Source organism: Hippocampus zosterae, chromosome 10, assembly GCF_025434085.1.
Source record: "Hippocampus zosterae strain Florida chromosome 10, ASM2543408v3, whole genome shotgun sequence".
Lineage (NCBI taxonomy): Eukaryota > Metazoa > Chordata > Actinopteri > Syngnathiformes > Syngnathidae > Hippocampus > Hippocampus zosterae.
In genome coordinates this window covers 4,025,787-4,041,140 of record NC_067460.1, presented here as the reverse complement: position 1 = coordinate 4,041,140, position 15,354 = coordinate 4,025,787, and the positions used below count along the sequence as shown (strand labels likewise).

General features: G+C 42.4%; 1 protein-coding gene across 6 annotated transcripts in view; it reads right to left on the bottom strand.

Moving 5' to 3' along the window:
- The window catches only part of nf1a (neurofibromin 1a), a 102,765-nt gene that overhangs the window by 74,204 nt on the left and 13,207 nt on the right, over window positions 1-15,354 (bottom strand). For 5 of the 6 annotated variants that reach the window (XM_052078760.1, XM_052078763.1, XM_052078764.1 and 2 more), the window contains exons 2-7: window positions 13,886-14,029; window positions 7,954-8,037; window positions 6,595-6,785; window positions 4,949-5,055; window positions 4,786-4,853; window positions 3,543-3,618 (exon numbers count right to left, since the gene is read on the bottom strand). In XM_052078760.1, the coding sequence (XP_051934720.1) occupies window positions 3,543-3,618; window positions 4,786-4,853; window positions 4,949-5,055; window positions 6,595-6,785; window positions 7,954-8,037; window positions 13,886-14,029 (670 nt within the window). Of the gene's footprint in view, window positions 1-3,542; window positions 3,619-4,785; window positions 4,854-4,948; window positions 5,056-6,476; window positions 6,786-7,953; window positions 8,038-13,885; window positions 14,030-15,354 lie in introns of those variants that run through there. The other variant, XM_052078766.1, reaches the window with a different exon arrangement.

The window sequence follows — 15,354 nt, the reverse complement described above, 5'->3', positions numbered from 1 at the left end:
CAGCCTATAGTGGATTTAAACCATGGTTGCATACTTCGTTTTTCTCAAGTTTGCTTTCAACACAGCAGTCTGGTTTCTGTATGTTTGTTGAAGAATAACGAGACACAGGACACCAATGCTCATTATATGCCGCTGTATTCAAAACTGGCGGCCGTACAAACAAGCACACGCACTTCCCGTGCTGCAGGGGCAAACCATTCTGAAAGAGGGGGGTTTCACTCCCCCTAACAAAGTCAGGTTATGTTGATTATGTTGGTCCTTCTTGCGTGGAAGTCTCTCTACGGTTTTTGTGTCTACCTCATTTCGAATGACTACACTTGGTTCGATGACAACACTGGAGACGTTTTACTTTCGCTAGGTCGCTACCACTGTAGCGCACTGTCACTGTCAGACGAACACAGAGAAGCTCCACCCGCTCTATTTATATGGACACGGAACGCTGTAACCTTCCACACAAAATAGTTCCAAACAAGTAACGATCGCGTCAGTGGCATACATCGTATACCTGTATGATACAGAGAGAGAGAGAAGAACAGATAACTTTGGTCTTGTCAGCGGAGCATATATATATATAAATATATATATATATCCTCATCTGCTGGCCTGAAGGACAGCACAGAGGCACTCATCCTGGCTGCTCAGGAACAGGCCTTGAGCACCAGAGCCATCGAGGCCCAGATATACCACAACAGACAAGACCCAAGGTGTAGGTTGTGCAAAGAGGCACCTGAGACGATCCAACACATAACTGCAGGGTGTAAGATGCTGGCAGGGAAAGCCTACATGGAACGCCATAACCAGGTGGCTGGCATAGTCTACCGAAACATCTGTGCGGAGTATGGACTGGAAACCCCAAGGTCAAAATGGGAAACACCTCCGAAGGTGGTGGAGAATGACAGAGCGAAGATCCTGTGGGACTTCCAGATCCAGACTGACAAGATGGTAATGGCGAACCAACCAGATATCGTGATCATAGATAAAGGCGTTGCAGAGGAAAGCCGTTGTAGTGGATGTAGCGGTCCCAAGTGATGGAAACATCAGGAAGAAGGAACATGAGAAACTCGAGAAATACCAAGGGCTCAGAGAGGAGCTGGAGAGAGCCTGGAAGGTAAAGCTGACAGTCGTGCCTGTGGTGGTCGGAGCACTCGGGGCAGTGACCCCCAAACTAGATGAGTGGTTGCAACAGATCCCTGGAACAACATCGGACATCTCAGTCCAGAAATGTGCAGTGCTGGGAACAGCAAGGATACTGCGCAGAACCCTCAAGCTTCCTGGCCTCTGGTAGAGGACCCGAGCTGAATGAGGGACGGACTTTGGTCTTGTCAGCGGAGCATATATATTATATATATATATATATATATATATATATATATATATATATATATATATATATATATATATATATATATATATATACATATTAGAGCTGTCAGTTAAGCGCGTTTTTATTGGCATTAATTTAAATACATTTTAACGGGAGTAAATTTTTTCTCGCGAGATTAACGCGACACACGTTATCTCGCGGTACGTAGATGGTACGTTGCTCTATCAATACACCAGAAACAAAACAACAAGCGCCCTGCAGAAGTCCACGCCCATGTCCGTTTTTCCAGCCACAGCAGCGCGAGACACCGAAAACAGATACTTAGAGTTTATGAATGGAAAGTTTACTTTTAAATAGTTGCCATATTAATTTTTTAGTTCATTTGAGTTAATTATGACAGTTGCATTTTTAATTAGGTTAAACATTTTAATCGTTTAACAGCTCCAATATATATATATATATATATATATATATATATATATATATATACACACCCTGCAGGAATAATAAGGTGGCCAAAGGAAGAGATTCAGACCACGGACGTTAAGACCCGAAAGCTCCTAACCATGCATGGAGGGTTCCATCCCAAATCCAGCACCCTGAGACTGTACGCAAGCCGAAAGGAAGGAGGCCGGGGACTAGTGAGTGTGAGAGCCACTGTCCAGGATGAAACATCCAAGCTCCATGAATACATCAAGGAGAAGGCTCCAACGGATGACGTACTCAGAGAATGTCTCAGACAATGGGGAACAGAAGATGAGGTGCTGGAAGAGGGACCATCATGGGAGGACAAGCCCCTACACGGGATGTACCACCGGACCATAACTGAAGTGGCCGATCTCAAGAAGTCCTATCAGTGGCTAGAGAGGGCTGGCCTGAAGGACAGCACAGAGGCACTCATCCTGGATGCTCAGGAGCAGGCCTTGAGCACCAGAGCCATCGACGCCCAGATATACCACACCAGACAAGACCCAAGGTGTAGGTTGTGCAAAGAGGCACCTGAGACGATCCAACACATAACTGCAGGGTGTAAGATGCTGGCAGGGAAAGCCTACATGGAACGCCATAACCAGGTGGCTGGCATAGTCTACCGCAGTGGTCACCAACATGGTGCCCGCGGGCACCAGGTAGCCCGTGAAGACCACTTGAGTAGCCCGCCAGTGCCTGGACATTGTGATTTGCTAGTAGAAATTATGATTTAAAAATGCAAACATTGGCAGTACTGTGAGACATTTCGAAACACGATCAAAGTCTGACAATTTAAATCATCAAGTATTAAAAATAACACATCCTCATATTATTGAAGGTATTTTGGACAAATATGTTATTTCAGACGTGTATCAATTTGGTAGCCCTTCACACAATCGGTACACATGAAGTTGCTCTCACCCTCAAAAATGTTGGTGACACCTGGTCTACCGAAACATCTGTGCGGAGTATGGACTTCCAGATCCAGACTGACAAGATAAACCAAGTGATGGAAACATCAGGAAGAAGGAACATGAGAAACTCGAGAAATACCAAGGGCTCAGAGAGGAGCTGGAGAGAGCCTGGAAGGTAAAGGTGACAGTCCTGCCTGTGGTGGTCGGAGCACTCGGGGCAGTGACCCCCAAACTAGATGAGTGGTTGCAACAGATCCCGGGAACAACATCGGACATCTCAGTCCAGAAATGTGCAGTGCTGGGAACAGCAAGGATACTGTGCAGAACCCTCAAGCTTCCTGGCCTCTGGTAGAGGACCCGAGCTGAATGAGGGACGGACACCACCCGAGGGGTGAGATGAGGATTTTTTAGATATATATATTTGTGCTGTCAAACGATTAAAATATTTAATTGTGATTAAAATGCAACTGACATATTTAACTCATAATTAATCGTGATTACTCATACATTTTTTATCGTTTCTAAATTTCCTTTTATATTTCTCCTTTTATATATTTTTTGTCCTATTTTTCCCTGTTTTAATGCTCTCATCAACATGGAATCATGGATCAGTTGGATGATTTTCTTTCCCGAATTATACCCGTTTTTTCATGGAAAACATTTTTGTTGAATGTTTATTAGCATTTTTAGAATTAGAATTTGGGGGATTTAAGTATTCCCCCCACCCAGCAATGCATTTAAATGAGCAGTAATACGCATCTTTGCTGTTCACAGGCTCCTAACAACCCTGGTACTATAAAAATAATAATAATAATAATTCTCAATTGTTTTTGTACCTGCCATATCTGCTTGAGGTCGTTGGTAGAGCATGGTGAATTCATCAGGGTAATTTTCAACCCAGTTCCAAAATGCCTGTCAAGAAAAAGTTAAAGCAGATTGTGCACACGATGAACAAGATTTGTTTTTTTTACTTTGTGTGTGAATTTTCCTATGGAGTGTTAAATTTCTGGGTTCCAACACATTTGAGATTTCAAAATTCCAGTTTTTCCAGACCCTAATAGCCAGACTTCGGGGTAAAAAGACCAAATAATTGGAGAAAATGTGTAGTCAGTCAAGGATCATAAACGACCAGATACATATAGGTCAGGTTTGATGCCCAATTTTGAGGGAGTAATTGGACAATGGGTAGGAATGAACAAATAAACATTTATGTTGTCTTGAGAGGGAAGAAATTTCATCTGTGCTGTACAGCACATTTGAGAATGACGTTGTATCCAATCCAAATATGCAGCAGAGAATACTCCCTGATCATTGTGAATGAGAATCTGTGAATATATGTACATCTCAGAGTTTTAACCTGCTTATACCATGGGCACTTGTTTACAAAAATGAAATGAAACTACCAATTCATATTTTCATAGGTTTTATAGTCAAAATAGAAACCTTGACCATGATTTCTTTTCCGTGGCGACGCCTTTGGGCTTAGCTACGAAATTCTCTAAAGGAATGTAAACGATCTTGAAATAGCTTTTCTAGTTAATATTAAATCTCAATATTAAGGAGACTGGAAAGCAGTAGTGGTCTCAATGAGCAGATGCACACCAGGAGCACAAACAGTGGAAGAGCTTCCCTGCATAGCAAAAGAAAGCTTATTACAATGGTTACATATTGACACAGTAAGTTACCGTCATCACTGTAATAATGCATTACTGAAGTAGGTTCGTATAAAGCACAGTGTGTTCCGTGTTAATGTACAAATCTGGGTCGCCTGGGTAGGAACGGAATTACCATTAAAATAATTGTAATTGTGAACTGTGGTTCTATTAGGTTGCAGTCCCAGGGTGGGTCCTTATGACTGTTTGCTTCAAGGCCAGAAGTGTTAAGTATTTTGTATGCAGCGATGGCTGTTTGAAAGTGCTCTATAAATACTGTTGACTTGACTTGACTTGATTTGATGTATCAAAATGGAAATACAATATGTTCACACTGGTACAAAACTCAAGGGCACTTGCATTCATTAAACAAAAGAAGCTGTTACACCTACACGACAGCTCAACAGAACACAAAGGAACAACCTACCTTTTCTAAACTGTTGATGACTGCGAGCTGTGCAGGCTTTTTAAGCGTTTTAAATTTCAGAACAGTTTCTACAAGAAAATAGACATCAGAAAATCATCAAACTTGACACAACCCAAAAACCAATCATGCAAATCTTTAGCCTTAAAATCCTCAAGTGTATAACCTTGGAGCAGCCTCTTGAGCTTGGAACAGTCCACATTAATGTACTGCATCAGCTCGATGTCATGAACATCCACATTGTCCTCCAAGCACACCGTCAGCTCCTGTAGCCTGAGTAAAAGACACACAATCACATGCGCGCACACACAAACAACCGTGAAAAAATGTGACCATGCTATGTACAACCTGTGTCTTTCATGGATGTCAGAACATTTCAGAAGATAGTCAAAAGCTGTAGTTATGATTGAGTCATGACAAGCTGCACTGATCTACAAATCTGGTCTTGATTTGCGTGTTGTATGTGTTGGCATGTGCACCTTGTGCACCTTCAATGGTACTGCATTGAAGGTGCACAACTATAAATTCAGACATATACCGTATTTTCTGCACTATAGGGCGCACCATAAAAATCTTCCATTTTCTTAAAAGCTCACCACACGCCTTAAAATCCGGTGCACATTGTGTATGGTCATTACGGTGAAACGTCGACCCCCCAAGATGGCTTCTTGCTGGAGACGAGCTTACAATGTTACATATCTTGCTGGTGGTTCAGTGAACTGTGTCGGTGCTTTTTTAAATAAGTTTTTGTTGTAGCTCCGAAAAAAGGAGAGCTGTGGTGGTGTTTTTTAAAAACGCACACTATATTAATGGTTTTCACAGTCTCAACAAATACATGTACTCTTTGTCTCTCTCCGTGCCTTCTCTTCTTCCGTTCAAATCGAGAGGTGTTTACGACCGCCTCGGAAAAATGAAACTACAAAAATAATGCATCATAACAGAAAATCAAGCAAGGAAATCACAAAATAAATTCTATAGCCCCACTACAGAATTTTGTTTTGTGATTTTCTGTTTTGTGAATACAGTACACAACAAAGGAATAAATAAACACTTCTGAGACAGTCCAGTCTCTTCCAATTTAACTGAACTGTATTTATAGAGCACTTTCAAACAGCCATTGCTGCATACAAAGTACTGTAACATGGAGCAACTAACATATATACAACAACAAAGCAATAATCAGTAACAAAGATGGTAGTAGGCACCAAAGAGTAAAACTAAGATAAATTTACTGACATATGATCGTTCTGTTGCAGCTACGAGGCTATAGAATTTATTTTGTGATTTTCTGTTTTGATGCATGACTGTATTTTCAATTTTCTTAGTTTCATTGAAGTAATTGTTAATTTACATTGTTTGGAGGCGGTCATGAATGCCTCTCGAGTCTAACGGAAGAAGAGAAGGCACGGAGACGTACTTGTAGCTCCGTCTAGTCAAGTGGATACATTGTAGATTGCGCCTTATAGTCCAGTGCGTGCAATATATGAAAAAATTAAAATATAGGCCAATAATTGAAGGTGTGCCTCATAATCCAGTTTGCCTTTTAGTGCGGAAATACGGTAATAATCATCATAGTAATAATCATATCGTATATTGCATAAACCCTGAAAAGCCCACTTCAAAAAACTGCTGCGGGAGCATGAAAGATGAACCCTGACATAGCGGGGGTTCACTGTAAAGAGACAAAAACTCACGGTATGGCCACCATAGTCCACTGACATCAGATGAGGACAGCTGTATGCCACGAATTCAATTCCCGGACAGTGACATTTACACTGAAACAAGAGAAAAAATCTGACAAGGAGAACGTACCTGGTGGAAATTCGGCTGAAAACAGCATTGAAATTGTTGCAGCTAAGAGAGAACAGAACAGCTGAGGCTGAAGCTCGGAGTTCAGCTGCATGCTGATGGCCCTCACGGTACGTGTGGATGAAATGGCAAATCTCAGGCAATAGTTGCTTGACTAGCATGGTCTCATCCAGGCGCAGGGAGTCTTTGGATTGCTGTGAAAGGAGTACATGAGTGAGTGAGTACGCCCGTCAATATCTTTCCATATAACACAAAAAAATATACATACTGTGTGTGTGTGTGTGTGTGTGTGTGTGTGTGTGTGTGTGTGTGTGTGTGTCATTGATTTGTGTGTGTGAAATTTTATTAAGGCCCCTGTATTACACCCAAACTCAATCATGGGTCACCACCAATTTTTGCACAGCCCTATGAAACTTGTACCATATTAAGTTCAAAGAAATAAAATAGTATTCAGTATTTTGCTCAATAACAAGGTCAATGAACTGTATGTAGTACCTTAACTGAGCAAAAACCTGAAGTTCAATAATAGAGACTTGGATTCATTCTGCAAAAAACTTTCAATGAAATAAGAATTTATGTAGTCAGTTCAGTGCAATCCAATGTGTAGGTGGACGGGGAGTTGTGGTGACTGTCATCTGCTTGCAAAATCAATCATTTACTCAAATAAATGAGTAATTTTTTTAGATACAGAGAAAGAGCGAGAGAGTGAGAATGCGGCCCAGTGGTCGACTGGTAAGCACCTCGGCCTCATACTGCAGAAATGGTAGGGTTCGATTACGACTACGGCCTTCCTGTGTGGAGTTTGCATGTTCTCCCCGTGCCTGCATGGGTTTTCTGTGGGTGCTCTGGTTTCCTCCCACATTTCAAAAACATGCACCGTAAATGAATTAAACACTTTAAATTGTCCCTGGCTTTGATTGTGAGCAAGAATTCTTGTTCTTCTATGTGTGCCCTGTGATTGACTGGCAACCAGTTCAGGGCGTCCCCCGCCTACTGCCTGAAGACAGCTGGGCTAGACTCCAGCACCCCCCACGAGCCTCGTGAGGATAAGCAGATCAGAAAATGGATGGATGGATATATCTTTTTTTTTTCAATCTTTATTCTCCTGTTAGCTTGTAATTGATTTATACTCTGTGTTTGTGTGTCTTCACAGTGTGAGTCCATCATCAGTAAGTAGTGTGTGCAGACAGAGCAAACAGAACATGGTCACTGTGAAATCTTTGCCTGCCGCTAAAAATAAAATATTGGTGTTACTAATTAACAGTTGCCAGCTGAACATGTTCAAATTCTTTTTATTTATATGGATTCAAAAGTTACTAGATATAGAGAAGATGGCGAGATTTGATGAGAGAAGGAACTCACCCCAGCCAGGCACTTTTCCAATGTATCCAGGATGATGAGCTGTGAGAGGTAGAGGTTTTTCTCTGATGCTTCTCCAAATATTCGCTATGGGATGAAGACAAAGAGTCAATAATTAGGAGCGGACATGATGTAGACCAGAGGTGGCAAACTACGGCCCGCGTCCCGGATCCGCCCCATTGGTCTTTTTAATCCGGCCTGCCGAAGGTTGGTACACAATTACGGTTTGATGTAAATGATTGCATTCATTTCATTTGGACTTGTAATGACAGGCATTTCAACGCCAGGTGGCACAGTTTATTGAAGTTGCAAAGCACAGGGAGGGATTCAAGCAACTCCCGCTCGATACGACAGAATAGGTGTGTCCGTGCCGCTATTTTCTATCAATGGATCCAAAACGGCGACATGTAATTGACTCTTTATTGCAGTAAGTTTTACTGGAATTGCGAACATTTTTACGTCCTGTAGATCATGGCATCCAAACGAAGAGCAACAGTAATGGCCACGGAAGAGAAAGTGAAGTGTATCTGATTAAACGAAGCGGGTTACAAAGTACGAAACATTCAGGAGACGCTTGGAGTTGGAAAGACTCAAATCAACAAGACTTTGAAAAACGAGGAAGCGATTCTTGCTTGTCTGATTCTGGCTATTTCCATGCCCAGAGTGAATTGCTTGCGGCTCGACGGACAGTTGAGTAAATAAACGTTTCCTGTAATGGTTTGACTGTAACCGTGCTAAAGTTTTTCTGCAAAATGGACCGCTAATAAGAGAGGAATCGAGTTCCATAGCGATGGGCATCGAAGACTTCGAAGCGTCCTGTGGTTGGCTTCAAAAGTCCGTTGCACGACATCAGCTCAGCAACGCTGTCTTGTGTGGTGATCGAGTGGAGGTCAAGTTTGAGACAGTGAGTGAGTGGAAAGAAAGCCAACAGGTCTTTTACTCGTCACATTTTGGAGCAAATAGTCCTAACTTTGTTATATTTTGTCATGTACTGTATGCTGCAGTTTTCGGGCAATGTATTGTTGCACTTTGTTGCTTGTGTTGACACACATGTATGTTGTTCACAGACTTGGACGTTCATACAGGAAATTTAGAAATCAATGTGGCCCCCGAGCCAAAAAGTTTGCCCACCCCTGATGCAGAATTTCCACATTTGTATCGAATCAGCATCCCATTCCTAATTAGGGTCCCTTTATCATTACCACAATGAAAACCCAGAAAGGTCACAGAGAGACAGTGTTCCTGATATTTCGAAGACAGAGGCGGTGGATTTTCCATGCAGAGAATTACCATATTAATTTCAGTGGTTGCAGAGTCCAACAAGCAGATAAAACCCATTATTTTGCATTGTTTAATATGTGTCAAAGTGGTTGCGCAAGGCAACTAACTATATTGCATGTTATTCAAAGGGTACCAACAAAAGGTGCCATTTTGGGATGACGAGTGCAGCCCGAAAATGCTCTTCAGATAAGCAGGGTTCTAAATCAGCAGTGGCCCAGTGGCCTCACGCCACTAAAGGGTGTTCACACGGCACACATTTGCTCTTAAGGGGCTACCCAAGCAAACGACCATTTGCTCCGGAGCAAATTGTAGAGTTCACATGTGCAAATTTACATTGGTGCTGCCCCGCAAACGAGCATTTGCTCCGGAGCAAATATTTAAACCACCTCCCTGAGGTGGGTTAAATTTGCTCCGAGTAAGCTGTTTTCCGGGGCTACACCGGTGTAAATTTGCACATGTAAACGCTCAACTGAGGCAGCGCTGGCGCAGCACCGGAGCAAATCTTGCAGTGTGAACACCCCTTAAGTGACTGTGTTGTCCCACTGAACCGAAAATAAACCAATACAAATTTCAGAAATAAATACGCAGAAACTAAAACATAACTGCTTTTTTGTTCAGTGCTACTGCATACACTGCTTTTTTATTCACTTAAAGTGATTAATCACTAGGGGTGTTAACACACCAAGATTTGCTCCGGTGCTGCACCAGCGCTGCCCCAGTTGAGATTTCACACGTGCATATTTACACCGGTGTAGCCCCGGAAAACAGCTTACTCCGGAGCAAATTTAACCCACCTCAGAGAGGCGGTTTAAATATTTGTTCCGGAGCTAATGCTCGTTTGCTGGGCAGCACCGATGTAAATTTGCACGTGTGAACTCTACAATTCGCTCCGGAGCAAATGCTCATTTACGGGGGGTAATAGCCTCGCTACGCATGATGCATTGCTTTCGTGCTCTGTTGTACTTCCGTCATGTGTTTGTTTAATAAAGACACAAGACATGGTTGGTAACGGTAGTAAAGCGGCACCTCTTGGGTTATACCTTCTCAACTAGAACGGGGGCGGGGGTTGAGATAGTCCCCAAATGTCATCTTTCCTTTTGTAGGAGACTGGACTGTCTCTGAGTTGTTTGTGTAGTTTGTTCCTCTGTTGTGTGTTCATACCTCCCCCCATAGAACTTATTTTGTGAATGCCTCTCTTGATTTTCTGTTTGGCGCATTATATGTTTGCTTTTCTGAGTGTCATTGAAGTCATCTTTGATTTACGTTTTCGGGGGCGGTCACTCTCGAGCAGAAGGGACGAAGACCGAGAATTAGAAGGAACGTGCCTGTACATTAGTTGCTTGAGTTGTGTATAAGTTTTAAAAAGAACAAACACGACAGCTCTTTGTTTTCTGTCGTTTTGCTAAGCTGCAGAAACTGCCGTGTGAACCCAAGTGGGGCTGCACCGATGCTGCGCCAGTGCCAACACGCTCAGCGGCTTTGTACATGTGACCGCTCCACAAAATTTGCTCCGGTGTAAAATATATCGCAACAAAATACATAGGTGCAGCACCGTAGCAAATGTGTGTTCTGTGAACACCCCTACTATTGACCTTTTCACTTTGATGCAAACACTTTTTTGCATGTGTGTCATGTTAAATCCCCCAACCCTAAGTAATAGCTTAAACAAAATATAAAGCCCGGAAAACATCAAATCCAAAATATTCATTTAGAGTTTACAAACATGTAACAAAAAGTAACTACAGTGAAATCATATTTTTTTAGTACATAACCCATGCAGTATTCATGCGCTACAGCAACATCATTGAAATTCATCATATGACATCTTGAATTTTAAGGGGGTAACGACACATCTATTTTATCAATATGGATGTGTTGGACCCACACTATCTCGACACTGAAATTGTGCACATTGATGTTGGCCACTCAGAATTTTTATGAATTACTGATCAATTTAATCAATATAATTAAATAAATGTAATACCCATAACTCCCAATGTCCTTTATTGTTTAATTTAGGTTTAAATGTTAATTTGAAAAGGATTGCCAGAAATTGACGTCGAGCACGCAACGTAGATTGGAAGAGATCAACAAATATCATGGTGGTGAGGGAGGGGGAGATTTTTAAGACCAAGCAATGCTTGGGTTTCTGTAGAAACACTTTAAATTTTGCAAGGAGATCGTCTTGACAAGGTGGTTGCCGTGTATCGGCTTTGCAAACTGCAAGGGAAATGTAACGGGAACATGTTGTCGCCATGGCATCACCAAAAAATAAATAAAAAACCTGAATGAATGAATCAGCCGCGGCTACCATACAAGGTACTGCAACATACCAAAAAGGTGTTGCTGCTTTATGTACCGTATTTTCACGACTATAAGGCGCCATTAAAAGTCTTAAATTTTCTCCAACATGGACAGGACGCCTTATGGTGCGGAGCGTCCTTTATATGCGCTGAGTTCCAAAATCTGACTGACAGCCGACACGCTGTTTATATAGAGAAAAGGCGGAAGTGACTGTGGCCAGGCATGCGGGAGAGAAGTCGGCCAATCAGGGGAGGGTGGGCGTGTATATATACATATATGGAGAGGGAGAGAGAGAGAGAGAGAGAGGGAGAGAGAGAGGACAGGCAAGCTAGTCCGCCAATGGTGAAGGGTGGGCGTGTAAGTGGACGCCTCAAGCCAGTACCAACACTTGTATAGAGTGTGGCAATGTGCATTGTTGCAAAACAACTCCGGTTTTGGTTTCTAAGAACCCCTGAAAATAAATTCGACAAAAAGACACGCCTACGAAGCTCAGTTCAAACTTAAAGCCACCGGTTATGCTTTTGGCATGCATGCCCATCTCACAGCAGCGGTGAAAAAACAAGTCAAGCAAATGAACTCTGAGCTTGCCGTTATTCCCGGAGGCTTGACTAAAGAACTCCAACCGCTGGACATTGGCATCAACCGGGCGTTCAAAGTAAAGTTGCAAACGGCATGGGAACAATGGATGATCGGTGGCAAACACAACTTTACAAAGAGTGAGAGGCAGCGCTTGGCGAGTTACGCCACAATACGCAACAACGAGAGGGAACGCGGCGTTTTTGATGGATTACGGTACTTGCACAATTGTTCAATTCTTTCTACACACACACGCGCTGCCACCAAGTTTCGATCTGTTCTTTACTTTCAAATGTGGGAAAGCTTCACACGAGAGAAATGTTGACTTTGCTGTTGCTACTCCTTCTTTCCGCTCGGCAATGCGTAGCAACTCACACTAGCATGTGATGCATTCAATGACAACTGAGATGTGCAGTCCTCTGCTTCTGATACAGAGGATGAGAACTTTGATGGATTTCTGGGTGATGATTGATCGAAAAACGTGAGAACATTGTACGATGGCTAAATAAAATACACCCGAACTCAGTTCTGCTTTCGTTGCCTTTTTAAAAACGTGTTTTTATCTGATCTGTATGTCTTGGCATGCTACCGTATGCTTCAAGCTAACGTGTTAGAGTGCGCGCATGCATGCCGTATGTTTAAGCTGGCGTATGTTTTACCACTGTAAAACTGCGGCCATTCGTACGATGCGTCCTGTGTATGTGTAAAATACAGAAATGTCACGCATTAATGAGACTGCGGCCATTAGTACGATGCGTCGAATAGTCGTGAAAATACGGTATTCAAAATCTTGACCGCAAATCTCCTCATGGTCAAAGAATTAGTGGCTGCGGAGCACGCAGAAGAAGTGTCTTGCTGCTAGACTGTGAAGACCAGCTGATAAATTTTAAAAGAATATGCAAGCCGATTCAGGGTGTCCCCCGCCTACTGCCCGAAGACAGCTGGGAAAGGCTCCAGCACCCCCCGCGACCCTAGTGAGGATCAAGCGGTTTGGAAAATGAATGAATATGCAAGCCTTTGGAAAAATTGTTTACTATTTCACACAGTTGTGATTTAAACAGAATATATAACAGAATATAGCTGCTGCTGTAGCAGCTATATTTAATGTGAAAATACAGTTGTTGTTTTTTAGTATACCATTTGGTCGCCACAAAAAGAGTGTATAAAAAGTATTGTTCAGATATATTCAGCACTTCATCAAAAGGGTTTTGTTTAAATTGTTTTGATGCCTAAAAAGAACCATATTATTCTGATAATAACAAATTTGTGAATAAAAAATGAACTCGCTGATTCAGTTTCACTTTGTTTATGCTAGAATAATTTAGAGAACTAGCCTGTTGTGACAGCAATGTCACAACAGGCCAATACTGGGATTGGTTTTAATATAAAATCCAATAAAATGGCTTTCTATCGTCTTCATTTGGATTTATCTTGAATTAGCAAAGCTTTATTTACCAAAAGCCCTTGTTACAGGATCAAATATTGCATGAAAATCGTCTTTATCACATCGAATTGTATCAGTCCAATAAAGCGATATATCGCTTTGTTTTGAATCGCTCGGCCTAAAACCGTATTGTATCAGTCCAAAAAAATAAATAAATAAAATAAAACACTTGGCTCATGTTGGCCAGACGAGGGCACCACCCAAAAAGGCTTAATGTAGGACCCCGGTGAGGCGAAAACAAGAAATATGAATCCAAAAAATGTATAATCTGGGCTGGAGACTAAAAAGTTTGTATGGACCCCTGTCTTTCAGTAAAGGACAACAACTTACCATGTTGTTGACATTTTTGAGGATAGTCGTGAGGCCACTAATGACGAGTGAAAACTTGTACTTTGAAATGTTGATCAAGCATTCCTTGTTGTGCTCTGTGCTGATTTTCGTGTGAGTGTTCTGGTGTCCAACTTTGATTGGAAGCTGGAGGGAAGAAAAAAACAGTGAAGACAAGAAGATGGCATCAACTTCAATTCACAGTCTGTCAAAGTCACTTTTTCAAACCAGCATTTTCGATGAACAATTTGCCACCAGATTTTATATTTCCACATTTCACCTGCAGCGTGGATTTAAAGATGTCAAGATGTCATGAAATGGGAAATCTCTCTTAGAAAGTTCTGACCACTAATTATGCCTGTTGTACTGAGCAGCCCAGAGGGGTAGCCAACGTGGGGATCTGTGAGGCGGCCAAATAAAATAAATTAAAAATATATACAGTATATATACACACGCACGCACACCACACGCACGCACACCACGCGCACGCGCACGCGCACGCGCACGCGCACACGCACACGCACACGCACACGCACACGCACACGCACACGCACACGCACACGCGCACGCGCACGCGCACGCGCACGCGCACGCGCACACGCACACGCACACACACACACACACACACACACACACACACACACACACACACACACACACACACACACACACACACACACACACACACACACACACACACACACACACACACACACACACACACGAGCTGTAAGTTTAGTGCATTTTTATTGGCATTAATTAAAATGAATTTTAACGGGATTATTTTTTTTCTCGCGAGATTAACGCAGCACACGTCACAGCGGATGCTATGTTGCTCTAAAATAAATTAATTAATTAAACCATAAACAAAACAACAAGCGTGCTGCACAGGTCCACACGTTTGTTTTGCCAGCCACGGCAGCGCGAGACACCGAAAAGTGACACTTAAAGAGTTTATGAATGGAAAGTTTACTTTTAAAAAGTTGTCAGACAAGACCAAAGTTACCTGTATGTTTTGCAGTCGTAAATTGAGCTATCATCATAGCACGTCGAGTCTGAAATACCACTAAATGGCCAACCACACAGCTGACGTAGGTACTACGCCCCCTCGTCTAAGATAGACAGCTATGGATCATGTCAAAGCAAAGAAAATGGATGACACGACAAAGAACAAATCTGCTGAAACCATCACGAAATGTATGGCTACTGCATGCAAGCCTGTCAACATTGTCCACAGCTCAACTCAAGCTGAAATCATTTGTATTGCATTTAACGACTCCACTATGGATTGCCAGCGAGAGCCTCCATTACAAATGTGTACAGAGAATGTACGTAGCGGAGAAGGTAAGGTACACCAAGCGGGAGAAGACATTGTTTCGGGAGAGAAATAAAAGACTAGGTTGATGAGCCTCTGGTGAATAAAGATCAGGCATTCTGTTGAGTTCGATGCATGCCACTGACGCGATTGTTAC